Source organism: Hibiscus syriacus, unplaced genomic scaffold, assembly GCF_006381635.1.
Source record: "Hibiscus syriacus cultivar Baekdansim isolate YM2019G1 unplaced genomic scaffold, ASM638163v2 tig00111146_pilon, whole genome shotgun sequence".
Lineage (NCBI taxonomy): Eukaryota > Viridiplantae > Streptophyta > Magnoliopsida > Malvales > Malvaceae > Hibiscus > Hibiscus syriacus.
The window spans coordinates 151,626-176,425 of record NW_024062997.1 but is presented as its reverse complement, the minus strand read 5'-3'; the positions used below and the strand labels follow the sequence as shown (position 1 = coordinate 176,425).

The 24,800-nt window shown below is 35.5% G+C and overlaps 2 protein-coding genes, 1 long non-coding RNA gene and 1 pseudogene across 3 annotated transcripts; 2 read left to right on the top strand and 2 right to left on the bottom strand.

The window, feature by feature from the left end:
- Positions 1-1,144: 1,144 nt before the first annotated feature.
- Positions 1,145-9,576, top strand: LOC120154693 (annotated as a pseudogene).
- A 4,571-nt stretch (positions 9,577-14,147) lies between these two features.
- On the bottom strand, positions 14,148-16,843 carry LOC120154696 (ubiquitin-conjugating enzyme E2 36-like). Its single transcript, XM_039166358.1, has 8 exons — positions 16,708-16,843; positions 16,393-16,420; positions 16,187-16,273; positions 15,735-15,793; positions 15,140-15,181; positions 14,983-15,056; positions 14,536-14,633; positions 14,148-14,429 (listed from the first exon to the last, which is right to left on the bottom strand). Exons 1-8 carry the CDS (start codon positions 16,741-16,743, stop codon positions 14,359-14,361), a joined length of 495 nt encoding a protein of 164 aa, XP_039022289.1. The 5' UTR covers positions 16,744-16,843; the 3' UTR covers positions 14,148-14,358.
- Positions 16,844-18,347: 1,504 nt separating this feature from the next.
- LOC120154697 lies at positions 18,348-19,460 on the top strand. Its single transcript, XR_005518902.1, has 2 exons — positions 18,348-18,717; positions 19,226-19,460. It is a non-coding gene; the product is annotated as an uncharacterized LOC120154697 (long non-coding RNA).
- A 1,077-nt stretch (positions 19,461-20,537) lies between these two features.
- On the bottom strand, positions 20,538-23,487 carry LOC120154695 (BES1/BZR1 homolog protein 4-like). The gene is made up of 2 exons (XM_039166357.1): positions 22,924-23,487; positions 20,538-21,460 (listed from the first exon to the last, which is right to left on the bottom strand). Exons 1-2 carry the CDS (start codon positions 23,137-23,139, stop codon positions 20,699-20,701), a joined length of 978 nt encoding a protein of 325 aa, XP_039022288.1. The 5' UTR covers positions 23,140-23,487; the 3' UTR covers positions 20,538-20,698.
- Positions 23,488-24,800: the final 1,313 nt, after the last annotated feature.

Here is a 24,800-nt window from a genome sequence, read left to right as displayed (position 1 = left end):
AATCGAAACCAATAATTATTTAAAAAAAGTACACAAAATCACACTTCATCAAAATACATCATTATTTACCGACAGATCAAAATACATCATTATTTACCGACGGATTGGTTTAAGCGATAAGTAGTTTGATATTATTTAAGCAATGTTTTAAGTTCGAGTAATTGTGTATGCAGAAAATCGCTGCTGGAAGATTCATGCACCAAAATCAAGTGTGCGACTTGGATCAGTTCAGATTAATCAAGGCAAAACCTTGAAAATGAAGGACCAAAAAATCATTATTTAAGTTGATTCAACTTAACGATCACCTCTCCGATGTCCCGCAAAGCTTCGTAGCACTTCTTGAAGATTTTCAAGCAGCCTTCGTCGTCGAAACTGTGGCATGCAATCTGCATCGTTAGCAGAATATAAGTTTCTTTCTCAAGAGAACATATTTTTTTTATTAATATGAGTAAGTACCGGAAAATATATATTCATAAATAATTCAAAACTATTTAATTTTAAATATCCATACTTTTAACATTCTTGATACTCATCCGAAAACTCAAGAAATAACCGACTTACGTTGATTTAACTCACTTTCATGGAAATCGCATCAATATCTACTATAATTGGGCCAAGATGAATTGGATCCATAGCTAAATGAAAGTGGGCGAAGAGTTAACTCTATATTTGTAGAATATTATTTTATGTGTGCAATTATTGATTTTAATAATATGATAAAAATATATCATTTTGATTTTAATAATATGATAAAAATATATCATTTTTTAAAGTCTTTTTTTATCACATAGATTATAGATGTGTCATTTTATATTAATTTAATATAAATGTGAACAAATTCTAAGATAATGGAATCTAGCTGTATTTCCTGAACTTTCCTCACTTTTCCATCCTACTCAACACTTGATCCAACTTGTATAATGATAACTTGTCAAGACATGACTTTTTTTTTTTTATTATCAAATCTTTTGATCCACAAAAGATTATGTTTTGATGCAAAGTGCATTTTTTAATAATTAAATCTGAAATATATTTGAATAATAAATATGACTGTAGATCTGTTTTACTGTGGAGAGAGAGAGGGGTACATTATATACCATGACATTCACTCTCATGGATCTGTTGTACTGTGGAGCACTGTTTGGTTTTTTTTTTAAAGCCTTCCAGTTCCAAAATTGCGGCTTTAGTCCTTATGTTAAGCTGATGAAGAAGACAAAGCACAAAATTCCAAAGCTTTTATCTTTAGATTCTATCCTCCTCCTCCTCCTCTCTCTCTTTTAAATATTATCCCATTTCAGCTCTTGTTTATTGAACCCTAAAGGAAAGTTTGTTCCTTGATCTACTTTTGCATGTTGATCAGAACATGCATTGTAAAGGTTAGCCCTTTTTGTTTTTAAGTTTTTTGATGAAGTTTTGGTGTTTGGTGTTGGATGGATGTTTGTGGTTTTCTTCCTGGTTTTCGCTTTCTGGGTTTTGATCTGCATCTGGTTTGGGTTTTTTTGCTTTTAGGTCCTTGAATTCTTTTGATCTTGGCTCCCTTTAACCTTTTCAAGTGATTTTTCAGCTGAACTACTCTTTTCCTTTTAAGGATGCTTTCTGGGTTTTTTTCTTTGAATTCAGTTAATTGGAACATGAAAAATTGGGGATGAAATTATTGAGAATTGTAGCTCCTATAAATTTTTTGAAAATCCCCCCCCCAAAAAAAAATTTACAACTATGGTTTCTTTAACTGGTGCATTATTGAGTTGTATAGTTCCTGTTAATGGCATAATTATATATATTTCAATTCTTTTGGAGTTCAATCTATGGTTTGTAGGATAGATGTTAGTGGCCTTAGTAGAGGCAAGCATACTTGAGGAAGAACTGGATGTGCAATTTATAGTGCAAGTGCAGTTCTTTATTGATTGTGTTCTGAATTTGGATCTTTGTTTTGCTTTGAGTGATTTCGTTTTGTTATGTCCGAACTAATTATACATATGATGAGCTTCTTTCTGATTGAATAAATGTCATAACTGGTTAGGCGTATCTTTTGAAATGTCGAGGAATATACCGATTTCACATTCCCATCCGTAGTAATGGGAACGAAGATTCAATATATTTGATACACACAATACCTTGCTAACAAAAGTGCACAAAAATTGAAGAAAAGACGTCCAAGTAAAATGGTTTGAAGTTGATCTTTTTGTGTCAATTGAATTATTGGACGCCTTGGTAGCGGTATTGATATTGTCGTAAGAAGTTTTTTCGTTTTGTGAGAAGAAAGAAAAAGAAAGGGGGTGAGGATGTTTACATTTTTGGGAACCTTTATGCCCGACACAAACCTATAAGCAGCTCATGTATGATTTAGGAAAGAAGTTTTAAGAATACTTCTGAGAATGATTTGCTTGTTTTAAGATGTTAGGCGCTCTAGAATGTGTATCGACAAACAATGTCTTGCTGCAGAATCCGTTTGGAGAGAAAATTCATTTAGAAAACTAACTATAGTCGTTTTTAAGTGCTATCATCGTTCGTGTAAATCAACTATAGTGCCACATCCGTTAGGGTTATCTTTCTTTTCTTTGAGGATCAGTATCCAGCACATATAGAGATAGTATGGTGTGATTAAATAGGAAATCCTTTCTCTTGTTATATTAATTATATCTATGATGAACTTGTTTCTGGTTGAATAAATTGATCGATGTTAATCCAGCTGGTTTCTTGATTTTACGGTGGTATAATTCGTGCACGTAAGTCGTTTCTCTTACATGTCATATAACCGTTGGGTGGTTTGAATCTAAAGCATTTGTTATGAAGGGATACATCTAATACCTTTTATTATTGTTCGCGTATAGATTGTGCGAAGTGGGATTGCATTCAGCAGAGATGTCGTTCACTGCAGATACAGAAGATCTACATGATGAAGGATTTAAGGGGTCACATGATGAGCACAACATTTTTATGAAGGTTTTCTTTGGAAATGTTGGTGGCAGCACAAGTAAAAAGCATCTTATTACCGGTGTAATTAATTTTGAATCTGAGCAAAGCAGGAAATTAGATAAATCACTGTGTTCTAATAGTGCAAACTCAGCTGTAACAAGCTGGTCTTGCGCAAAAAATTTATACCAGGAGGATTCTAATGCCGTAATTGAGAGTTTTGGTGGAGTTTCTGCGTTAGGTAGCTTTCCCGAAAGATTTAGTCTGGGAGAGACAGATGACCTGAATGGGAGTGTCAAGGTAATGAAGTTTTCGGCGGTTGAAGTTTCTAGGGGTAAAGCAGAAAGGAGAACGATTTCAAATGCGCCATTGCAGCAGAACACAATTATTACTGGCTCGTCTTTGACACCTATGGATTCTGTTTGCCAAACAGTTATGCTCGATTTAGTTGAATCATCTTCTAAGGGGGTTACATCAAGTGGCCGTATGTTGAAGCGGCATGTGGGAAAGGGCAGAGGTAAGGCTATGGCTTCACCTGTGGTTTCTAGTCCTGCCACTGGCATGGAGAAGTTCGAGTCTCCTTTGTGTGAAGAGGAAAGACTTTGTGGATTTCAATCTTATGGAGTGGGGGATTGCGGTATTTCCGGATCACTGGACTCTAAGAACGATCCTCGTCCTCTTCTTCAGCGTCCTGTTTTTAACATGCTAAGAAGAGCAGGCTGGTCTATTGAGAGACGTAAAAGACCCTGCAGGACTTATGTGGAAACAGTTTACAGATCACCCGAGGGGAGGCTATTTCGTGAATTCCCTAATGTTTGGAGGTTTTTTGGCCAGGTTCTGATGGCGAATAGTCACAACTTCATGGTGGATAATTATGGTAAGAAATGGACTGATATGGACCAGTTCTGGTCTGATCTATTAGATATGTTGACAAGCATTGAGAAAGAATTTAACCAACCCAACCTTCCTCGTACATTGGCTCATTATTGGACTATATTAGATCCCTTTGTAAATGTTGTATTTGTTAACAGGAAGATCGGTTCATTAAGAAAGGGAGACGAGGTTAAAGCAGTGAGCAGTTTAGCTATTCAAAAGAACAAGAAAAATGATGCTGTTTTAGCACGGAGAAAAAACATTACTAAAAAAGAGTTATGTTCTCAGGGACATATGCCAACTCAGCTTTGTGATTATTCTCTGGCTGCTGAAAGCTCATTGACAGTTTTTGAGAGGAGTTATGGTACCTATAATGGACTATCTGGCAATGGAGACTTGTCAAAATTCTATGACAAAACTAGTAGTGGGGCAGTGAAAGGTCTGGAAGGTTTATCTGTTTATACAGCTGACCAAGTAGATACTGCCACCAGGTCAGAAACTTTTGATTGCAAGTTCAAATGTCGGAATATGGCTTCATCATACGTTTTTGGGACGGATAGCACCTATGACCAGCTAGGCAGTTCTAAGTATATTGGTCGTGCTGCTTCTGGAGATGTTTCTGACGTACTTCAGGGTTCCGAATCTGCCACCATGTACCAATATAGCAACACAAGCTCTCCAAGTTCTGAGAAACAAATTTCTGAATGTACCGGAAAAGTTCCTAATGAAGTTCCAGGAGATGTATCATTCAAGTCTTTGGAGGAAAAAGATATAACATCTGGGGGTAATGAGTACCTGTTTGAGAAGTTCACTGAAGCTCTGAAGTTTGGAACAAAAGATAGAAGTTCTTCACAAGGTGTTATTTTGAAAAAGAAGGCATGCAGGAGATCCAGAAAGATATCTGAACTTAGATTAGCTGCTTTAAATCGAAGTAGTATTTTATATTCGTGTATTCCTTATATGAATGACATTCATGAAACAGACACATGCCAGGTTAAGTTAAATGCAAAAGAGGTCCAAGAATCCTTTGTAACCACAGGAAACCTATGTAGGTACTCATCTTTGGCTCTTCCCTGCATCAAGTGGAGAAAAAAGGCTCGAAGTTTAAGAGACATGGAAATCGCAACGGTCCTAAAAACCCAAAAAGGAAATCAACTAAATGCCAAATTCAAGATGATGATCTGTTGGTTTCTTCTATAATAAGAAACAAAGACTTAAGCTTGACTTCTACCAGATCTAAATTGAAGGCCCCCAAAAAGAGAGCCCGGACCAAGTTCAAGAGCAAGAAGAGCCACTGCAAGCTGCTTCCTCGAGGCATGGGTAAAGGAGGGAAGCATATTACTGATGTCCAACTATATAATATTGGATCCAGGACAGTGCTCTCCTGGTTGATCATAGCTGGGGTTATTTCTCTGAATGATGTCATTCAATATCGGAACCCCAAGGATGATGCTATCATTAAAGATGGTCTTGTTTCCTGGGACGGAATAACATGCAGTTGTTGCAATAGGGTTCTATCAGTTTCCGAGTTTAAGACACATGCTGGATTCAAGTTTAACCGTCCCTGCATGAATCTTTTCATGGAATCTGGTAAGCCTTTCACTCTATGTCAGCTGCAGGCATGGTCTGCGGAGTACAAGACCAGAAAAAATGGGATCCAGAATGTGGAAGATGATGCAACTGATCAAAACGATGATTCCTGTGGCATATGTGGGGATGTTGGTGAACTGATTTGTTGCGACAACTGCCCATCTACTTTTCATCCGGCTTGCCTGTCTATGGAGGTTTGTTCTTCCCTGACTTATGCTCTTTATGCGTCGACTTACACTTTTTATCAGAACTGATCTTTATTCTTAATTCTTCTTCTTATTTTCTTTCTTTTCTTGCAGCTTCACTAATTTTACTTATGTCAAAATATATTTGGCCTAGTCTCACTAATCGTTGTTTAGTCTTGCAAGTTCATTTTGCAGTTACAAAGGGCCTATACTTGGTAAAATTTCATTTTGGCCTCAAATGTTCCATATATTAGTTTTAGCTTCTGAGCTTGTAATAAAACAGATAGCCTCAAGTAAGAATCATTACATTGAAATTGATTTAATTTGCCTCGACAATCCAAAAACCTGCGGGAGTTTAAGCTACGCCAAGTTTAGCATTTGCATGGTTATATATTTTCAAAAGAATAATGACCTTTAAGAGCTTTAAAAATAAAAATTAAATATACTCTCTTATAGATAATGAGCTTTAAGAGTTGAAAGACATGTCAGAATCATGTAGCTGGTGCACATTCTTTGTGGTAGATCTCATTGATGATTTTGTAATGGAGCATAGGTTAAGGAGTCCAATAGCGGGCGCCTTGTTGCTAATTATTTCATGTGCTTCAATTTGTTTCTTCCAGGAACTACCAGAAGGCAGTTGGTATTGCTCAAATTGCACTTGTTGGATATGTCGCAATTTTGTTAATGATAAAGATGCTTCAAGTTCATTTGATCCATTCAAATGTTCGCAGTGTGAACACAAATGTAATTCGTTCCCCTCAGCATGACATTTCCTCTCAAAGCTTTAAATTATTTATTAAGACAGCATAAGAGCCTATCGAAATATGATTTACACTTGGGACTGGCTACTAGTTATTGTTTTTAAAGTTTATTTTTCTTTCATTTGTTTCTTGATTTGGTTTTCTCGGTGAGAAAACTCAAAAGTAAATAATCTTTTAGCCGAATTGGTATTTCTATTGTAGCGCATAACGTTGAAAAACCTTTATAAAGACTTTTTCTCTGCATTATCATTTATTCTTTTAGAAGACATTGAGATTTTTATTTATCATCCAGAAACCCGAGTGCCGTGGTACATGAAGAATGGTAGGCTAAAATTATAAAAATAGAGAATAAGATACACTAAACTACCCGATTTGAATGTTCATGGTATTCAAGTTTAGGCCTTTTACGGAAAGTGCCCGTGTATTTAATTTGAGTGTTTTTATGATAGTTGGTGATTTGTTTTCCTAATTCCAAGCTTTTCACACTGTTTCTAAACAGATCATAAGGCATGCCTGGATGATAAAAGTCAGTTTGTAGAAAAGGTTTCTAATACTTGGTTTTGTGGAGGAAGCTGCAAGGAGGTACTTTTGAGATTCAAACTTCTCGACTCTGATTTATTGCTGTAAATAACCGTTGGATTTAGCATATTAAATATTTCAGGTGTTCTGTGTATAAGTCAAAGTATTTGCCTTGCAACTTTTATTTTGAATCAGTAATGAGGTAGATGTGGGTTTAAATCTTTGCATGTATGTTTTCTTTTTATCGTGTTGGTTGTCTGTTTGAATTACTTCCCTTCAACTTGTTTTGCTTAAAGTTTTTCGAGTTTGATTGTCAGTCTAATGTAGACCTAGGGAATTTCTGCTGCTTGCCGTTACAAGCTAATTGAAGCTTTGCTATTTAGGCTTGGAGTCATGTTTGTTCGCTAATTAGCATTTTCATTTTCTGGTTATTCGCCTCGAGTTGGTCCCTTCCACCTATCACCAATTGGTTTTAGGTTGATTGCTCAGCACAACGTCGATTTTTCCTGTGATTGTTTAGCTACATGCCTTATCATGCGTAGCTTGGTGTTTTCCACGTTATTCCAGTCTAAGTTCTGATGCAAGTTTCATTGGTATTTGCAGCTGCACTCTGGTCTTGGTTCTCGTCTCGGGATGATTAATCACCTCTCTGATGGCTTTTCTTGGACACTTCTACGATGCATTCATGAAGATCAGAAAATTCACTCCGCTCAAAGGCTGGCCCTGAAGGCCGAGTGCAACTCAAAACTGGCCGTTGCTTTGTCTATCATGGAAGAATGCTTTCTGTCTATGGTTGATCCGAGAACAGGCGTCGACATGATGCCCCATCTCATGTACAATTGGGGGTGAGACGCCTCGTCTTTTTTATTAACTTCCTCATCACATTCAGAGACTATTTTTTTTTTCCTGATACTACTTGCATATTTATAGAAAAACTGGTTATTTTGGTTTATTTCTTTCCGGTGTCGTCTTTATCATCTAGTTCTTGACCCGTCTCTTACGCTGTTTGTTATTTTTCCTCTTTCTGATTTCAACATCACTTATGATTCACATGTTTTTGTTGTTCAAATGATCAGGTCGGAATTTGCACGCTTGAATTTTTCCGGATTTTACTCTCTTGTTTTGGAGAAGGATGATGTGATTATATCCGTAGCATCAATCAGGTAGTATTGTGGATACTTGATATCATATTCAGATCATTTTATACCAGTCTTTGTTGTTTCTTTCTTGCCTTTGCTTTCTCCTCCTGGCTTATTAAGCAAATATCTTTCGGATTTTCCGACATAATGTTTTAATCTGTTTTGGAGTTTGAACCTTCTACTTCGTCCACATTTCTATTTACTTTCGGGGTTTTCCGTCATTTGTACTAGGATGCATGGGGTAGCAGTTGCAGAGATGCCTCTTATTGCAACTTGCAGCAAGTACCGTCGTCAAGGAATGTGTCGAAGCCTTATGAATGTTATCGAAGAGGTAAGTTCTCGTCTCCGTTATCCATGTGCTTTCATGGCTCTTTATGGCTTGTAAAATCCTCAGTCGATAGACATTGTTGCTTATGACTTTCGGCACACGTCATTTTTTTAACTGAATTTTCTGTTTTATTCACCCTGCGGATCGATGTGTGCTATAGCTTCTCATCTCATTCAAGGTGGAAAAACTCGTGATAACTGCCATTCCGAATGTAGCGGAAACATGGACCAACGGTTTTGGTTTCAAGCCGGTGGAGGACGAGGAAAGAAAAATTCTTTACAAAATCAACTTGATGGTGTTTCCCGGAACGATATTGCTTTCGAAGCCCTTGTATCAATTCAACAAAGCTGATGGACAATCAGGTAACTTCACCCACCTCTTAAAGCTCATCATTCGTCAAGTTTTGAAGAACAAAATCTGATCTGAATGATTATACAGAAGTCGGCAATACATTGTCTTTACAACGAGACAATTCAACTGAACATTCGAGACACGAAGAATCAACAGGCATAGATGTTCATTCTGTGGGAGATCAATTAGCCGATTCTTTGCAGCTTTTGGATGATAACATTTATACAAATAAAGCTTGTGCCAAAATAGTGACCGAGTTTGTTGGAGACGGCAATCTACAAGCATTGGAAATCAATTGTAAAAGGGAAATAACCAATGCTGGTGCAGAGGAGCAGTGTAATAACCCAGCCTTACAAGTTATAGAATCGACTAGACCAGATATCTGTATGAAGGGAAATCTAGTAGACGGATCTGTACAATGCTCTGACCATAATTTTTTCTCCGAAGAAGTTAGGATTGAGTTGGAGGACCGGCCTAGAGTCGGTACTTCTCAAGAACCCCCTGCTGCTGCAGAAACCATGTCCCAAACTAAGGGTTGATGTGGCAACGACAATGAAGTCGTCACTGTAACAAAAGCGGAGTTCATGCAGCAAACCGATCATCCTTGTCTCGATGACCATAGTGCTGACATGGACAAAGAGGCGGTAAAAGAGAAGAATGTAAGAGTAGTTGAGATTCCAGAAAGTGGATTGCAGGAACAGGTTTTCAGAGGTGTCCTGTGGAGAACAAGATTTGGAATTAGCTTCTGGTGTTAAGTACATTTGTATTTGAAACGAGACATAGGTTTTTGTAGAGGAACAGCTACAGAAAGACTGGATTGGACGTATAAGTAGAATGTAATAGTAAATTTCGGAAACCCACTGGTGCTATTTTTTCTATGATTGGAAAACACTGAATTTTGGAAATCTGTCATGTTTGATAAACATGGTTAATGGAAGCACATTTAGCATATTGCACTTGTGTTCAGCATACAACACACAGTACAGTAACATAGAATGTAAGAGAACAAAATGAGATCGAAGTAAACGGGTTGTATAAACAAGGACATCTGGTTTATTTGGTCGCGTTTTGTTCCCTTGTTGCTTTAGTCTCTGCCACAAGGCCTCTAAACATTGTTCTAGAGTTAACTTGGTATAATAAAGTGGAAGTATTGGTGTGCATGTAAAAAAGCTCAGAATAGGAGCTAATGGAGAAAGTATATAGAGTTTACCTTCACCAGTAAAAGAGAAACAAAAGGACTACATGTCATTTTGCAATTATCTATGAAAGATAAGTCCTCTAGTTTTACGTTTGTACGTTAGAAACATCTACTAGATGCCAACTCTTAAAAGAGATTGCATGAAAGAGCTGAATAACTTCAAGATTCTTCTGTCTACTCTCTTCACATCACAGAACGAAGAATCTTTACTATAAGCAAATATTTATGCCTATGTGTTGTGACAAGAAATCAGGAGCTAAGAATGCCATCCATAAGCATACATATATAGCCAACAGGCTCTAGATTTCCTTGACCATGTTCTTCCACCACCTATCAATTTATTGGGAAACATGAAATATAAAATGAACAGATACTACCTTGAAACCATCTCAAACTATTAAAAAAAACCAAAAACAAGAGGCAATGTAATGAAAACCAAAATGCAAAAGCAGCAACCAAACTGAACTTTGAGTCTTTGGAACTGAAAAATTGTATTTCCTATTTCACAACATGGTGGGAAGAACTACCATGGCTCATCGTGTCACGACATCAACACCGTCAGTCTAGCAATTCTGGCTAGTTACATAACGTATGAACAAATGAAGTAAACCAAGAAAGGTTGCAAGTGTACAGGGATTGATATAGATATTGTCTGGTTGTTGGACTTGGATAGCATGGCCGAAGTAATGAAATCAGCCAAAGATATTATCATAAGAAAGTCCTCCCCCTAGAGAAGTGTAAGTTATGAGATTTCACTACTCAATCAATCAAACTAAGGATAAAAGATGAAGCAATATGTGAACTTGAAACAACATTAAGGAAGCCATGAAAACAGTCTAGAAGATATAACAAGCAACAAAAACAAGCGAATTCAGATCATTTACGGCCTTTTTCCAAGGATACTACACATGTCTACTTGTTCTATCAAGGACTGTTTTCCGTTGATACATTAATGATTGAGTTTGTATTTGATTCACTGTTAAGAGTATACTCTATAAACTTAGACAAGGATTGTTCCGAAACTCGTACATGAACTCGATACAAGAAATGCCTAATCATGAATCAACAATGCCAAGGATCCTTCTAAATCAATAATCATGGACTCAAGCCATTACTTGAAATGAATATCATCTACCAATATTAAGGATCAACATACAAAAACAATCCAAAAGCAAATGCAATTACAACCACATAAAAAAGATCTAAATCTCCAATTTAAATGTTTCAACTTCAAATCTTTGGAATAGATAGCTATCCAATTGTGTAGTCCAACATTCAATTAGTTCCCATAAGTATAAACAAAATTATTCCTCTAGCGATAAAATTTCTAAAAATTCACTAAGTCAAACACTCAATTATGACCAAAATTCACTAACCATCAGATTTCTTCTGCAAATCCTTGGAATCTTCACGAGAACCCAAATCCATCTCCTCCTTTTCTTTCTCCAGTTCAATAATAGCCTGTTCCTCGGCCTTCTTCTCAGCTCTTGAAATCGGCTCGTAGTAATCGGCGTGAGCCTCCATACACTTCCTCAAAGCTGCGGTTGCTTCAAAGCATTTTCCACAATGTCTTGTTTGTTTTCTTCAGCTTCTCGGATGCAATTTTCCCACCCAACAAAGCTATCTTTACACCCTCCTGCTTTCATAAACAAGCAAAACCCACACTCCCCTTCTTCTTCTCCTCCTCCTCCTCCTCCTCCTTCTGATCCTTCTTTTGGGGGTTGCTTGGGTCCTGGATCGTTGAGCGTTTCGGGATCAGGGGATTGTTTGTGGTCTGGGTTTTGAGAGGACATTATTTTTTTTGGGGATTTGGGCGAGTCTGAATCGGTTAGTCAGAGGGCGGGTCAAGTTTTCTTTGGGTGTTAGATCGACGAGAAGCAGAGTGCTTTCCTCCATTGCTTAAAACCTCCTAAAACCCCACGTTGTATTTTCATTCTTTTTTCCCCCTTCTCTTTATTTTTTTAATTTTTACTTATTAAATATCATTTAGGTAAATAATTTATTCCAATTAAATATTGATGGTTTAGCTATTATAAAGAAGTAAAAGTCGATTTTTTTTATTTATAATCTTTTATAAAAAAATAGTTTTTTTTAAAAAAAAATTAACCTTAGAATTTCTATTTTCTGTTAAATTATATTAACTGAAAAATTAATAAACTCATTTAAATAATATCAATTATTTTATTTTATTTTATTAATATGAATTATTTTTGTTTAATTTAATAAAGTAAAAGCAAAAAGGCTATAATAGTCGAAAAATATCATTTAAGTAAAAAAAAATATATGTTTACTTCATTCGTAAGTTCTAAATATACTTTAGGGTAAATTATACCATTCTTACTGACTCTTATTTTATTATATGTACTTTTAATTTTTTTAATTTGATTACTAAACTTTACATATTGAATTATTTTACTCGCTCTGTAATTAACTTTTTAACGGTTTATTACATGGCATAAGCATCGAGATGACGTCATTTTGAAAAACTCAAATATAAACCAAAACAATATCGTTTTGAATTCTTTTTTCTCCATTTTCTTTCTACTTTACAAATAAGGTGACCCGTTGCTACCGCCAGTCACCGCGCCATTTTTCATTCCGACCACCGTCTATCGTCATTGATGGTGGCTGTTCGATCTTAAAATACTTGGGTCAGTTTGTCTCGACCTCCTGAGTTCGAATATGGTGGTTGTTTCATCGGAAAATATCCCAAAATCCGTGAATATCGGTTGAAATTTTTTAGATTCCTTACTTTTAATCTCCGGTTCATCATGGACTTCGGAGTAAATTTCGATAAAATGGAGGTCAGATTCGGACTCAAAGTGTCGAGGGAAATCAACCCATGAAATTTGAGACCGAACGACCACCATCTACGATGGTCAACGGTGACATCCGACCACCTTCTATTTTTATTTTATAGATAGGTGAGCAAAATATGAGAGCAAAGTTAAGTGAGGAATGTCGTAATTTACATTTTATATTTTCAATTATTTTTATATTAAATAATAATAAAAATAACACATCATCACAACGTCAGAGAGGTAACGACAGGGTAAGCAAAATAATTTAATCTGTAAGTTCAGTCAGTAGATTAGAAAAATTAAAAATACTATAAGTAAAATAGGAGAGAGTAAAGTTTAATGAGGAACGATGTAATTTACCCTAAGGTGTAAAAAATAAAATATTTGCTTGGTTCATATGATGGAATATTTTATATGAAAATATAATTATTGGGTTCAATCAGCTTAGGGGTGAGCATTCGACTCAGTCAAGTCAAAAAATTATGAGTTATTCGAGTTTACAAGTCCTATTTTACAACTCGGAGTTGACTTAAATTTTTTTCGAGTCGAGTTCATTTTTTGGGTTTTAATTTTAATTTAATTATAAATATTTATAATATTATAATATTATTTGATTTCAATTTAAATGACTTTCTATAAACATATATACAATACAAATATATATCTTCATATTTTTTCATATGTAATATACATATATCATACAAAGTCCTAGGACTCGACTCCAACTTAAAAATAAATTCACTCATAACTTAGAAATTTGAGCTATTTGAGTAGCATTTCACAATTCGATTTGAATTTGAATTTTTTTTGAGTCGAGTTTATAAAATTGTGACTCGAAGTCAATTCGAGTCAAGTTTCTTCGAGTCAAATCGAGATTTACTCACCCTAAGTCCGTTGTGATTATAAACCTCATTATAATTTTTAATATTTTCTTTTATATGAAAATACAAACTGCTTCTATGAAAATGTTCACTAAGCATTTAATATCTAAATTAATCACATTAACCTATTCTAATACCTAAACTTTCAATTTTTTAAAATCATACATAACGTTTAATTTTTGTTTTGTTTTAATATAATTTTTATTTTATTTTAAGACTCCGTTGTTAGATCTTGACATGTTTAATTACTAAACTATCAGTTTTAGTCTATTTTAATACCTAAACTTTCAAAAAAAAATCAAAACTTAATGTTAAATTTTGAACAAGAGTACTAAAATAAAACAAAAACTAAATTTTATGTATGATTTAAAAAAAAAGTTTAGATACTAAAACAGATCAAAATTAATAATTTAAGTACTAAAAAGATCAAAATTAATAATTTAAATACTAAACACGTAATTTACCCAAAAAAAATAATTGCTGTCCACATAAAAGCACTTGTATGTTTTTTTTCAATGATGAATTCAAAAAAGCATAGGCAGATCTGTATAGGAATACGTCGAACAGAGATGACTAAATTCGAGTGCCGGGAATTTGAAATAACCATATTAGACAATAATTAGTCCCTTAGTTCATCAATTGGGAGTTTCAGAATAACAATGTGTATTATCATACAAGTTCATATACCGCTTCCAACCCTGATAATGACCTTTACCAGGTACCAACTGGAAGCTTTTGCAAATATCAAACTCTTTCAAACATCATTCAACCAAATTTCGTTATGAAACCGATATCGAGCAGCTTACATTGCATAAAATGCTATTTTATGAGGGCAGACGATTCCACCGGTCTCCATGCGCCGCTCGCATATAAACGGGTCCATTCCTTAGCTACAAAACAGTAAGAAAGGAATCAAGTAGAAGTCGATTGGAAGAATAATACCGAATCATCATTGAACCGGTCCTGATGATCTAAGACTTCAGCTATATATTTTACCTGTCTCAACGGCTTCTGCCTCATTTGACTTCCAGTGCTTAGCAATATTTTCAGAAAGCGGATCATCGGGATTTGGAGCACTCAAAAGTGCCTGGATGCTGGAGTAACACTATAGTGTCAGTTAATTATCCTAAAACTCAAGATAATGCCATAAATAAAGGTAACGTCTACCAACCCAGACACAAATGAAACCACTTCTAGAGTATTAATACAATTTTTTCTGTTTGAAATTGCAAATAAGTCTTTCCGGAACCAAAAGAAAAAAAAATTACATATATAGAGCAGTGTAGGAAAGAAATATTCAACTTCCCCGTTTACTATTTTCCCGGCAACATGAAAATGTGTTATAAATATGTTTCAGCAGGCATGATATATTCAAGACCACGTGACCTACAATGGTTTACTGTTTACAACAACAGAAATGCATATTACAGAGAATAATAATACCTCAAAAGTACAGTTCGGATCTGGAGAGCTGGACTCCATTTGTCTTTGAGAATGTCAAGGCATATTCTCCCAAGCTGCAAGAATGTTTAACCCTTAGAGCCAAACCGTTACACCTTCACACCAAATAATAATGACAAAAGAAGGAACAGGTGCAAACCTTGTCAATGTTAGGATGATATATCTTTGTAAGAAATCGAACCTGTTATACAAATTTGGTTAAGGTGGACAAAAGTATAAAATACACCAAAAAGGATGTCATTAGTGGATGCTAGAAAGCTTCCCAGAATTAAGAACAATAAATTGACACTTAACTCCAACAACTGTCGGTTGGCAATTCTATGAATATACCACACTCGTGAATCACCAGTGCAAGAGAACCAAATGGTAAGTTGCAATTCGTTGCGTTAACAGGAGGACATAAATGAAGTGCCTACCAATTATAGATAAAAAAAGATACTGGGGGAGAGAGAGAAATAAAAAATACTTTTTTAATTTACCACGTATCAAGAAAGAATAGAGCAGGTTTATAGAGCAAAGCTTCACAAGCCAAAGGCAATTAACTACATTCTAGAATCACCAAGTAAGAAACAGATTTCTCTCTAACGCAAACCAAAGCATTCTAAATCGTCTTAAGATTTCTCAGATGAAGCCAAGTAGTACTGTATATGCAAGAATAAAAAATCCACCTTAGAAACAAATGATGCAGAAACAGAAATTCATGCTAGCTTTATGAATGAGTTAAAGTCGAGTACCTTGGGAGCAGCCATGGGATATTCTTCAGGCAAAAATAGTTCCAACTTGAAAACCCCTCCTAAAATCTCAAACAAAAAAGGCGTCACATCCTATACATAAGTGCAAAATTAATTCAATCAACCTAAGCTTCAAACAAGACTAAGCAAAATACGCTAATTTGATCTAACCTAAGCTTCAAGAAGCATTGGTCATTTTTCTCTTCAAAAAGATGGAAAATAAGCAAGAAAATAGGAAGAATGAACAGTGGAAAACCAGTTTATCAAAAGCTTTCCAAGTTTTAACCACAGTCCAAACAGAAATCACTTTAACGGTAATAGATAATCTGCATCCGTGCCTCTCTTTACGAATTAAATCAGCCCAGCCAAACTATTATTCAATCAACCGTAAAATTTTATAAATTCTAACACAAAGCATAAACATTTGCAACAATTAGATGAAAAAATCAAACTACCTTCGTATGGAGACTGAGTGGGACCAAGGATCATCACATTGAAATATCTCATATTATCCTCTGAAGGTGAAGCACTAATTCCCGGTGCTATCGCAAAAAAAAAAGAAATTAAAAAAAAAAACTCTTAATAAAAAAGTCAAATTATTAAACAAAATTCAACAATAATTTCTATTAAAAAACCAGAAAAGAAAAAGCAAAGTAATTACCCGGCTCACTTAGGAGACGCTGCGTTTCCTGTTACGATCAAAAATGAAGAAACCAAAATTAAAGTACGAAAATAAGCAAAATTCTCACAAAGGAAAAGAAAAACCAAGTGCCTTCTTCAATCTCAGAAAACGATCTTATAACAATTAGCAGATGACTTCGATTCATCATAGCCTTAAAAACTTCACTTACCATACAAATCTCTAGAAACGCAGAAAATTAAAAAAAAAAAACAAAAACAAAAGAATTGAGGATTCCCGGGGAGCAAACAACTCAGAGAAATCCAGAAGGATCGGATGATAGATCGAAACAGTAACCTTGATGATTCTTCGAGGAAGATTACTGTTGGCCATTTGCGAGCCTCGATTGATGAACCAAAAGGGGAAGGAAGACAGAGAGAGAGAGAGTTGAGGTTTGGAGAGGTGAGAGAAGATTCGAGAATAAAAGCAGAGGAAAGAAGAAATGACATTTCTTAACGTAATTTAGTTAGTGTCAACTATTATTTTATGGGTAAATTACTCGTTTAGTCAACCATCTATTATATTGTTTCAATTTTGGTCATTCAATTACTAGTTTTTAGATGCACACCAAACGTTATATTTCATTTCTGTTTTCATTAAGTTTGATCGTCGATTTTAACAAAAATAGTGACATAATATGATATAATAATAATTTTAAATATCAAAACTCACATATTTCATAAAATTGGTTCTAATTTGAATAATTTAAAAAAAACCTCTAATTTTTGGAAATCATTTAATTTGGTCCAATAAAAAAAATCCCTCTCCCAAATCCCAATTGTCGTCATCTTCGTTTGCTCAGTTGCCACCACCATATCTCTATGTCCGTCACACACCCCTCTTTGACCCCTTACAACTTGACGACAAACGAACGATTATGAGAATAACGTGACGACAAACGAACGATTATGAGAATGTCTGTGTCTGAATGTCACTACATACTCCTTACAAGGTTTTTGATGAACGACTAAAAATTAGGGTCAACAGACGTTGAACAACTGTGAGAGCGACAAATGGGGAGAGAGAAAATCAATGATAACGACGAAAGGATGGCGTCTAAAGGGTGAGTGTTTTACAGAAGAACAATGATAGTGGCAGATGGGTAAAGATGTTGTTACGATGACGACGGTAAACAAAACTGTGATGGGAGTTCGGGAAAGTCCCTTGTCTTTGAATATATATATTTTTTTCCTGATAAGTTAAGGTGATTACAAAATAACATATATTCTAAATATTCTAAACCATTCGACAATGAACGTTCAATCACCTATGCTATAATTGTTGGTACTCGAACCCGAAACTGCTAGGAATAACAACCATTTGTGTTTGAATATACTTATATCCAAATTATACTCATATTTGATATTCGTACTAGTCTACATAACATCCTCAAGTAACAAAGTTTGCGCATAACACAAATTAACATAACTGAAATGTACATAATCTAAGGGGCAACTATCAAAACTAATTAATATTCAATAAAATCATTTCCGTTATGCAAATCAAGAATCCAACAAGTGACTAATTTGCATTTATCAACTACATGAGATTCTCACATTCCAAATCATTTTTTACTGCAATTGTTTCTCACTTTATCATGAATAATGGTGTAGTTTGAGCTGCTTATATCCCTAGCGCAAAATTTACAGCCATCATATTTGTACTTTTGGTGAGTGTCACACCCCAGTTTAATTTTAAAAGTTTATTAATTTTAATTAATTGATTTTAGGGATAAATTTATAAGTTTCTAAAATTTTCGGGTTAGTTTTGAAATTCAGGAAGTTCAGAGACTAATCTCGTATTTTCCCCATATCTAACCTGACATCAAAATAAAAAATAGGAGATAGGGGGCTGGTCAGGTCACTATTTGTGACTAAAAATAATAAATATATGTTTTATTTATTTTAACCCGGAATTATATACCCAAATTGAATCTCCTTCGTGTATCGAGAACTAAAACCCTAAATTATATAAAATTCTCAATTTAGGAACCCTAGCCGCCACACTCCCTAAATCCACCCCGTTCCGGCCACCATTACTACGCTCCAGCACCACCACCAGCTCCAGCGTCCTCCCGCGACCTAACTCGTTCGTTGGCTCACTAATATCAGACATCGTTTTGCCGAATCGAGAGAAGCAACCGATGCCAAAACCCCCCCCTCGTCGCTTTGTTCTTTTGTCTATTCTGACCACCTTTGTTGTCGTCTCGCCTCACCGCCCCCAAATTCGAACTCACCATCGTTGACCGCACAAAACCCAACCGGGTTCGTTATCCATAGTTGTCTTTTTTGTTGACCGTCGACTTGGGTAAGCTACGATCTAAATTTCGGTCATTTATTGCGATTTTTGGCTGATTTTTTAGTTAATTGATGTTGTTAAAGCTGTGTTGGTGATTTTGGAGTAGTCAGCCGACCACGAGCCCATCGTCGTCGTCACGCGCTGCCGTGTGCACGTGGGGCTTGTCCCCCAACCCTGGAAACCTTCTAGAACCGGACCAAAATAGGTCTAAACCGGGTCTGTTTGATCCGAACCTAATCAACCCGACTCGTTGATCGTTGACCGGTCTGACTGATAACTTTGATCGGTCTGACCATTGACCGTTGACTTTGACAAAAAAATTGAATTTTTCGAAATGTTTTATTAGATGTTTTTCAACGTCTTGAGTCCGAATCCGGAGTCTATTTTGTCAAATTCGAACCCTAAAACCTCCAAATTGACATGCAAAACCGAACATTCATATTTATGTAAGTGATTTAATTAAGTTAATTTAATTTAAAGTCAATTAACTGATTAATTTACGATGTCGTTAATTAAGGTACTTGTGGATCTCCTGAACGTTCGTCTGCTCGTCTTGGTTCCTCCCAATCCGCTCGTCCGCGAGAGCCCGTGAATACCCGTATAGTTCTGTAATCTTGTTGAATATTCAATTTAGATTATTACTTCTATTATAATCCTGTTCTGATATGACCTAGGTTCGTGTTCAATAGAAGAGCGTATCAAACCATAACCATTTTAAGGCAATTTTATGATAAAAATTTTCTTTTAGAATAGCTCTGTGTTTATGATAGAATTTCTCTACTTTCATAGCACACTTTTCTCTGTTTTTATAGTACGCTTTTTCTCTGGCTTTTGGTACGCTTTTTTATTTTCTTACAGGGTTAGATTTGACTGCGACTGATTAAGATGATATTGATTTGTTATCCCGTTGATCTTTTTTGTTTTGGATACTGAAATTGGATTTGAATACGAAACTTGCGATCGTAAATAATTATCTCGTGATGTTTGACTCTGATTCGCGTTTAATTAGTGGTCTTTCAGTAGTTTAAATCCCCTATTGTGGTTGGTTTTCTATAACAATCAAATATGTTTGTATCTACCTATTGTTCAAGTTTTTATGGATGAGATTTTCATATTTTCCTTGTATGATCATGATATGATATTGAGTGAGTACTTTCTTAATGATTTAAAAAAATTCTCAATTATATATCTAATTTACGATTTTTATCGTAATTTTAGTTTTTTCTTATTTATTAATAAAAGTAGTTGCATTTAAAAAAAAATAGACCCCCAACAAATAACCAAATGTATTTAAAGTAAATTACAAATTTGGCAATTGGATTTTACTCTCCGCCTATTTCACTTATTATATTTTAAATCTCTTTAATTTCCTCACTGAACTTGGGTTTTTTGGTCACTGAACTTTTAACTAAATTTATTGCATTTTTTGGTCACTCAGTCATCAAATAATTAACGGCGTTAAAAAGACTATTACATAGATGCAAAACGACGTCGTTTTAGTGATTTTTTTAAATGATTTTTTTTAAAACGATATCATTTTAACTATTTAACAACGAAGTGACCAAAATAGACGAGAGATTAAAGTTTAGAGACTCGAAAAAAAAGTAATGTATTAAGTTCAATGAGAATTAAAAACTTTTAAAATTTAGTGAACAAAATATAAGAGAAAGTAAAGTTCAATGATGAAATCAGTAATTTATCCATGTATTTAAAACAAGAAACCAACTTACATACATTTGGTTCTTTGTCAACATAGCATGACAACATGACATGTCAAGTAAAATATATAGATTACTGACCATTGGGAAAAGCAGTAAAATTAACCGGTCATTAAGGCGTTTCATCCTATGGCAAAAACAACTAAAGACAGACATCAATCAATCATACAAGTCGTACCATTTATCCCCATTTTTTTATGTTTTTGTTTCGAAAATATTTTTGTCCGACACTTAAACAGGTATGATACTCGGAACATATCTATATCCGATACTCACCTAGTGCTGGAACTGCCAAGAGTGAGTTCTAGATCATCTGATCCGCATTCTTCATGAATCCTCTCTCCTTCCCACGGTTTTACGAGTCCCGTTGCATTGCTTCCGAATGCGAACTCGTCTGAAATGACTTCGGACATGGGGACATCGGCTGTGTGATCCAATCCTGCGGCTATTGCAGGAGAGCATGTCCCGCTTTGCCCCGGAGTCCACATTCGAGATCCTCCACCTGCTAAAACTTCCTCCTTGAAGCCAAAGGGGTTTGAGGAGACGAGGCTGAATGTGGGAGAAGTTGGCCCACTACGAGGAATTCGAAGCCCGGCAAACCACTCCGGGTCAGGAATCATATGACGACCAGGGCTAGGTGGAGTTGAAGAGGGCAGGAAAGAGTGTTGTTGTGCACTCCAACCCGGACCAGCAGGTTGGTCCTCCCAAACAGTTTCCGTTTGTGGGGTTCGAGCTGTTGGTGAGCTTAATGGAGGGGTGACAGGAGCACTGATAGAACCACTAGGAATATAGATATGAGGAAGCTTGGAAGACGACACCGACGAGGATGCAGATGAGAGATTTTTGAGCCATGGGATAAGAGAACTCCCATCACCATTGGGATTAACCACATACGAAGACGAAGCTGGGCTTGGACAGGATGATGACATGGGGCTTGGGTTGTAAGAAGCAAAGGGGCTCGGGTGATAAGATGTACTGGGGCTCGCTGTTGCAGATCCGCCTACCATATCCATGCGCTCCAAAGGCTTGCAACCCTGTGGAAATTAGATAGTTGTCAGTGCAATTACTGCAAGCCAAGTATTCTCAATTATTGTAATATGATATTTCAATAGATAGCAGCTCCAATGACTGTAACTCATTCCAGAAGTTGATAAGATACAAAGGTCTGTCGTTTATTAAAAAAAAAAAAACTAGGGTCACTGTTCACCCCCTTCATTTTTCTTTACTATGTCAACAATCTAGTTACCAATGTAAATCAATTTCAACCATAGACATCTGCAGTTGAATTCGGCCTAATGCTAGCATCATATATTCATTGTTATTCCAGCGCTTTACATATCACCCCCTTCATGCTTGTTTAGAAATGCATTTGACAAATATTAACTCAATCTGCTAGGAAGCAAAAACCTTAGTTGTTTTTATACATGATAATGACCTAAACTTTTCCCTTTAAGCTGAAGTCCTATCAATCATCCAACTGATTCAAACTTCTATAAAAAAATAGTAGGCCATACTTGTTAACTACTTATACAGTCTTTGCTTAGTTGAGTGATCGAGCTAAGAACTTCGAAGTAAGCTAAAATGTGGTACTAAATCGGCCAAGAGGTCGAAATATATGTGTCCGCTACGGATAAATTCGCTTTCCCCCCTAAATTTTTCATATATTTCACAAGATCATACTCACATGCCAATAATGTCCAAGTATGCATTAGACATAGATGTCGAACTCGAATACTTCCAGAAAAAAAATGATGAATTGAAGTAATACACATAAATATTGCCAAGAACCCAGAAAGGGGAAAGGAGAAAGGTGGTTGGACCACCTCTCAGGTTGCCAGCTAAATCACGTGTAAAATGTCACAAAGCACGTGAGGACCTAGATTTCCTTTCCCTTTCCCTCTGGTCTTAATATGGTTCAAGTCAAGATCTCATCATCTCAAAGAAACTTCGATAATTTTCATGGTAAAAGATGGTATCTAATTCTAAATTCAATCACAGAGTCACAATACAGGATTTTGAGAACTGTATTTTAAGCTTTCTCATTCAAACAAACCTAAGATCTTCCCACGAGATGTGCACGTTAGCACCAGATCTTGTTGTTGGTTGAATTTCAACTTTGGCACGCCGGCACCGGCGTATGCTAGCTAAAATTGGACACATCCGAACACTGACATGCACCGCACAAGGAGGCACAATTCAGAAAACAGATCATTATTCTATTTGATTTATCTGTTTCTTGTGATGATTATTTATTACTACACTGGCAATAATTACGGTCTTCTTCGGCTAAATATACCGGAGAAAACCAATTTTCTGTTGCTTCCGATCTTTGAAGAAAAAATAAATAAACAACTCTAAATGCAAGATTTAAGCGAGATTCTTTTACGAAGAAAGAGAAATTGATTCTTCCATCTGCATCATTTTCATTTTTCGCTACCCAGAATCAAATTAGTGAAAAAAAGAAGAGGTTAAGGCGAGGATAGTGATTACTGATTACCTTTCGATAAGTAGTGCCGTCGGGTTCAACAGTCCAACCGGCTTCATTACAAAGAGCTTTGAGAACTTCATTGTTATCGCAGTGCTTAGGAAGCTTATAGTTACCGTACATCCGAAGTCCGGCAAAGATCTTCGCGGCAATTGCTCTCCTCCGCCGTTCTCTCCTCTTGTTGTTCTCTCTCTCTTTCCATGTCGGCATCCTCGTCCCCGGCGTCATTTCAAATCGTAGAATTTCAGCAAAACTTGACGAAAAAACAAAAATGAAAAATATGATGAATTAAGAAGATGAAGCAAAGCTAACGAACTTAAACTGCAACGGCTCCGTGAGAAAGACTTTTCAGCTTTTTAACTTTCAGACCGGTAAACGGAGAAACCAGAAGACGGCGGTTTCTGGCGGGTGAACAGGTGGGAAAGCCGTAGAAGGTGAATTGATGAGATCTAGTTGAAGATGGATTCGGATCGGCCAATCATTGAATCGACCGGACCGGACAGGAAACCGTTTTGGAAACCGGGATGGTTTTTGTGAAGAGTTGAAAACCCGGGAAGAAGAGAACTCAAAAGAACAAGGAATTTAAAAAAAGGCTTGGATTTGCGAGGTGGTCAGCTAATACTGCTATATCATTGTCCCCTGATCTCTCTCAATTTACAAATTTGCCACTTGAATGTCAATATTTTAGGGTAAATTACATTATTAGTCACTAAAACTTTAGATAAATTTATATTTTGTCACTAAACTTTTAAAACATGTGTTTTAGTCACTTAACTTTTAATTCACCAATATTATGGTCATTGTCAACAGTTATCGTTAAGACATACAGACACAACATGTTAAAGTCTTCTTTCTCACATAAAACCCTAAGGTTCCAAACCGATAACCCCTACAAAAGATCGGTTTTTCAATAAATAGAGCGACTATCGATCAATATGAAAATAGGAAGACTGTTTAATCAAAAGATTAACATACATTTATTTTAAGTAATTCTAATAGCTAATAGTGATGAATCAAAAAATTTTAGACCATAAACGTTAAATTAAAATTAAAAGTTAAAACTTTTTTATTCGTCGCTAACAATCATTGTATCAATTTGAAATCAAATTATGTTAATTTTATAGTCAATTGAGAATCTTGGGATTTTATTTAGGGCTGTGATTTAGGTCCTAGAAGATTAGTGATTAAAATAAAAGTATCCTAAATGGTAAGTGACTACCGGTGTAGTTTACCCGTTGGGACAATAGGGAGCGGCAACGTAAAGAAAATGGGGATAAAATTTACGCCACAAAAGCAACACGTTAAGCGTTACTTTGATCTCTATGCATGACCAACGTGTTACATTAGCTTGCCACGTGGACACTGTCTTCGCTAATAAGTTTAGTAACCGTCTAAGTCTATCACGAAACTTTTGTACGAGAGTCTAATTTAAAATTAAAGAATAGTAGAAAATAGGTACAATAAAAATATTACTGAAAAAAAATAATATTTTAAGTTAAATGTAACTTAAAATATTATTATTTTTAATATTTTATTAAATCGAAAATGTTATAAATAAAATAATATTTTCCGTTATCAACCAAAAATATTACGAAGAAGATGCAAAATAAAAAAAATATCAAGAAAAATTTAACATTTTAATTACATCCAACCGAAAATATTATTATTTTCGTAACATTTTTCGTTAAACTCCTTTGCCGTTTCTTAAAATCTTAAATTAGACTCTCGTCCCTCGTTCAGTCTATCCGATAAGCAACTTAAGGATCCAATGCACGTGCGAAATCCCTCTTCCAATGACACCGAATCTATTATGTGACCTGTAAATGAACCGAATACACACGAACAGATGTATGTTCATGTTCGTTCATTTAATAAATAAACGAACATAA

Bases quoted from the DNA above. Each gene is read 5' to 3' on its own strand.
- LOC120154696 (XM_039166358.1), bottom strand. From the start codon at position 16,743: ATGGCCAACAGTAATCTTCCTCGAAGAATCATCAAG. The intron at 16,274-16,392 runs GTAATTACTTTG...TTTTTGCGATAG, and splicing joins GCGTCTCCTAAGTGAGCCGG to CACCGGGAATTAGTGCTTCA. The intron at 15,794-16,186 runs GTAGTTTGATTT...TTGAGATTTTAG, and splicing joins CACTCAGTCTCCATACGAAG to GAGGGGTTTTCAAGTTGGAA.
- LOC120154695 (XM_039166357.1), bottom strand. From the start codon at position 23,139: ATGACGCCGGGGACGAGGATGCCGACATGGAAAGAGAGAGAGAACAAC. The intron at 21,461-22,923 runs GTAATCAGTAAT...TAATTTCCACAG, and splicing joins ACGGCACTACTTATCGAAAG to GGTTGCAAGCCTTTGGAGCG.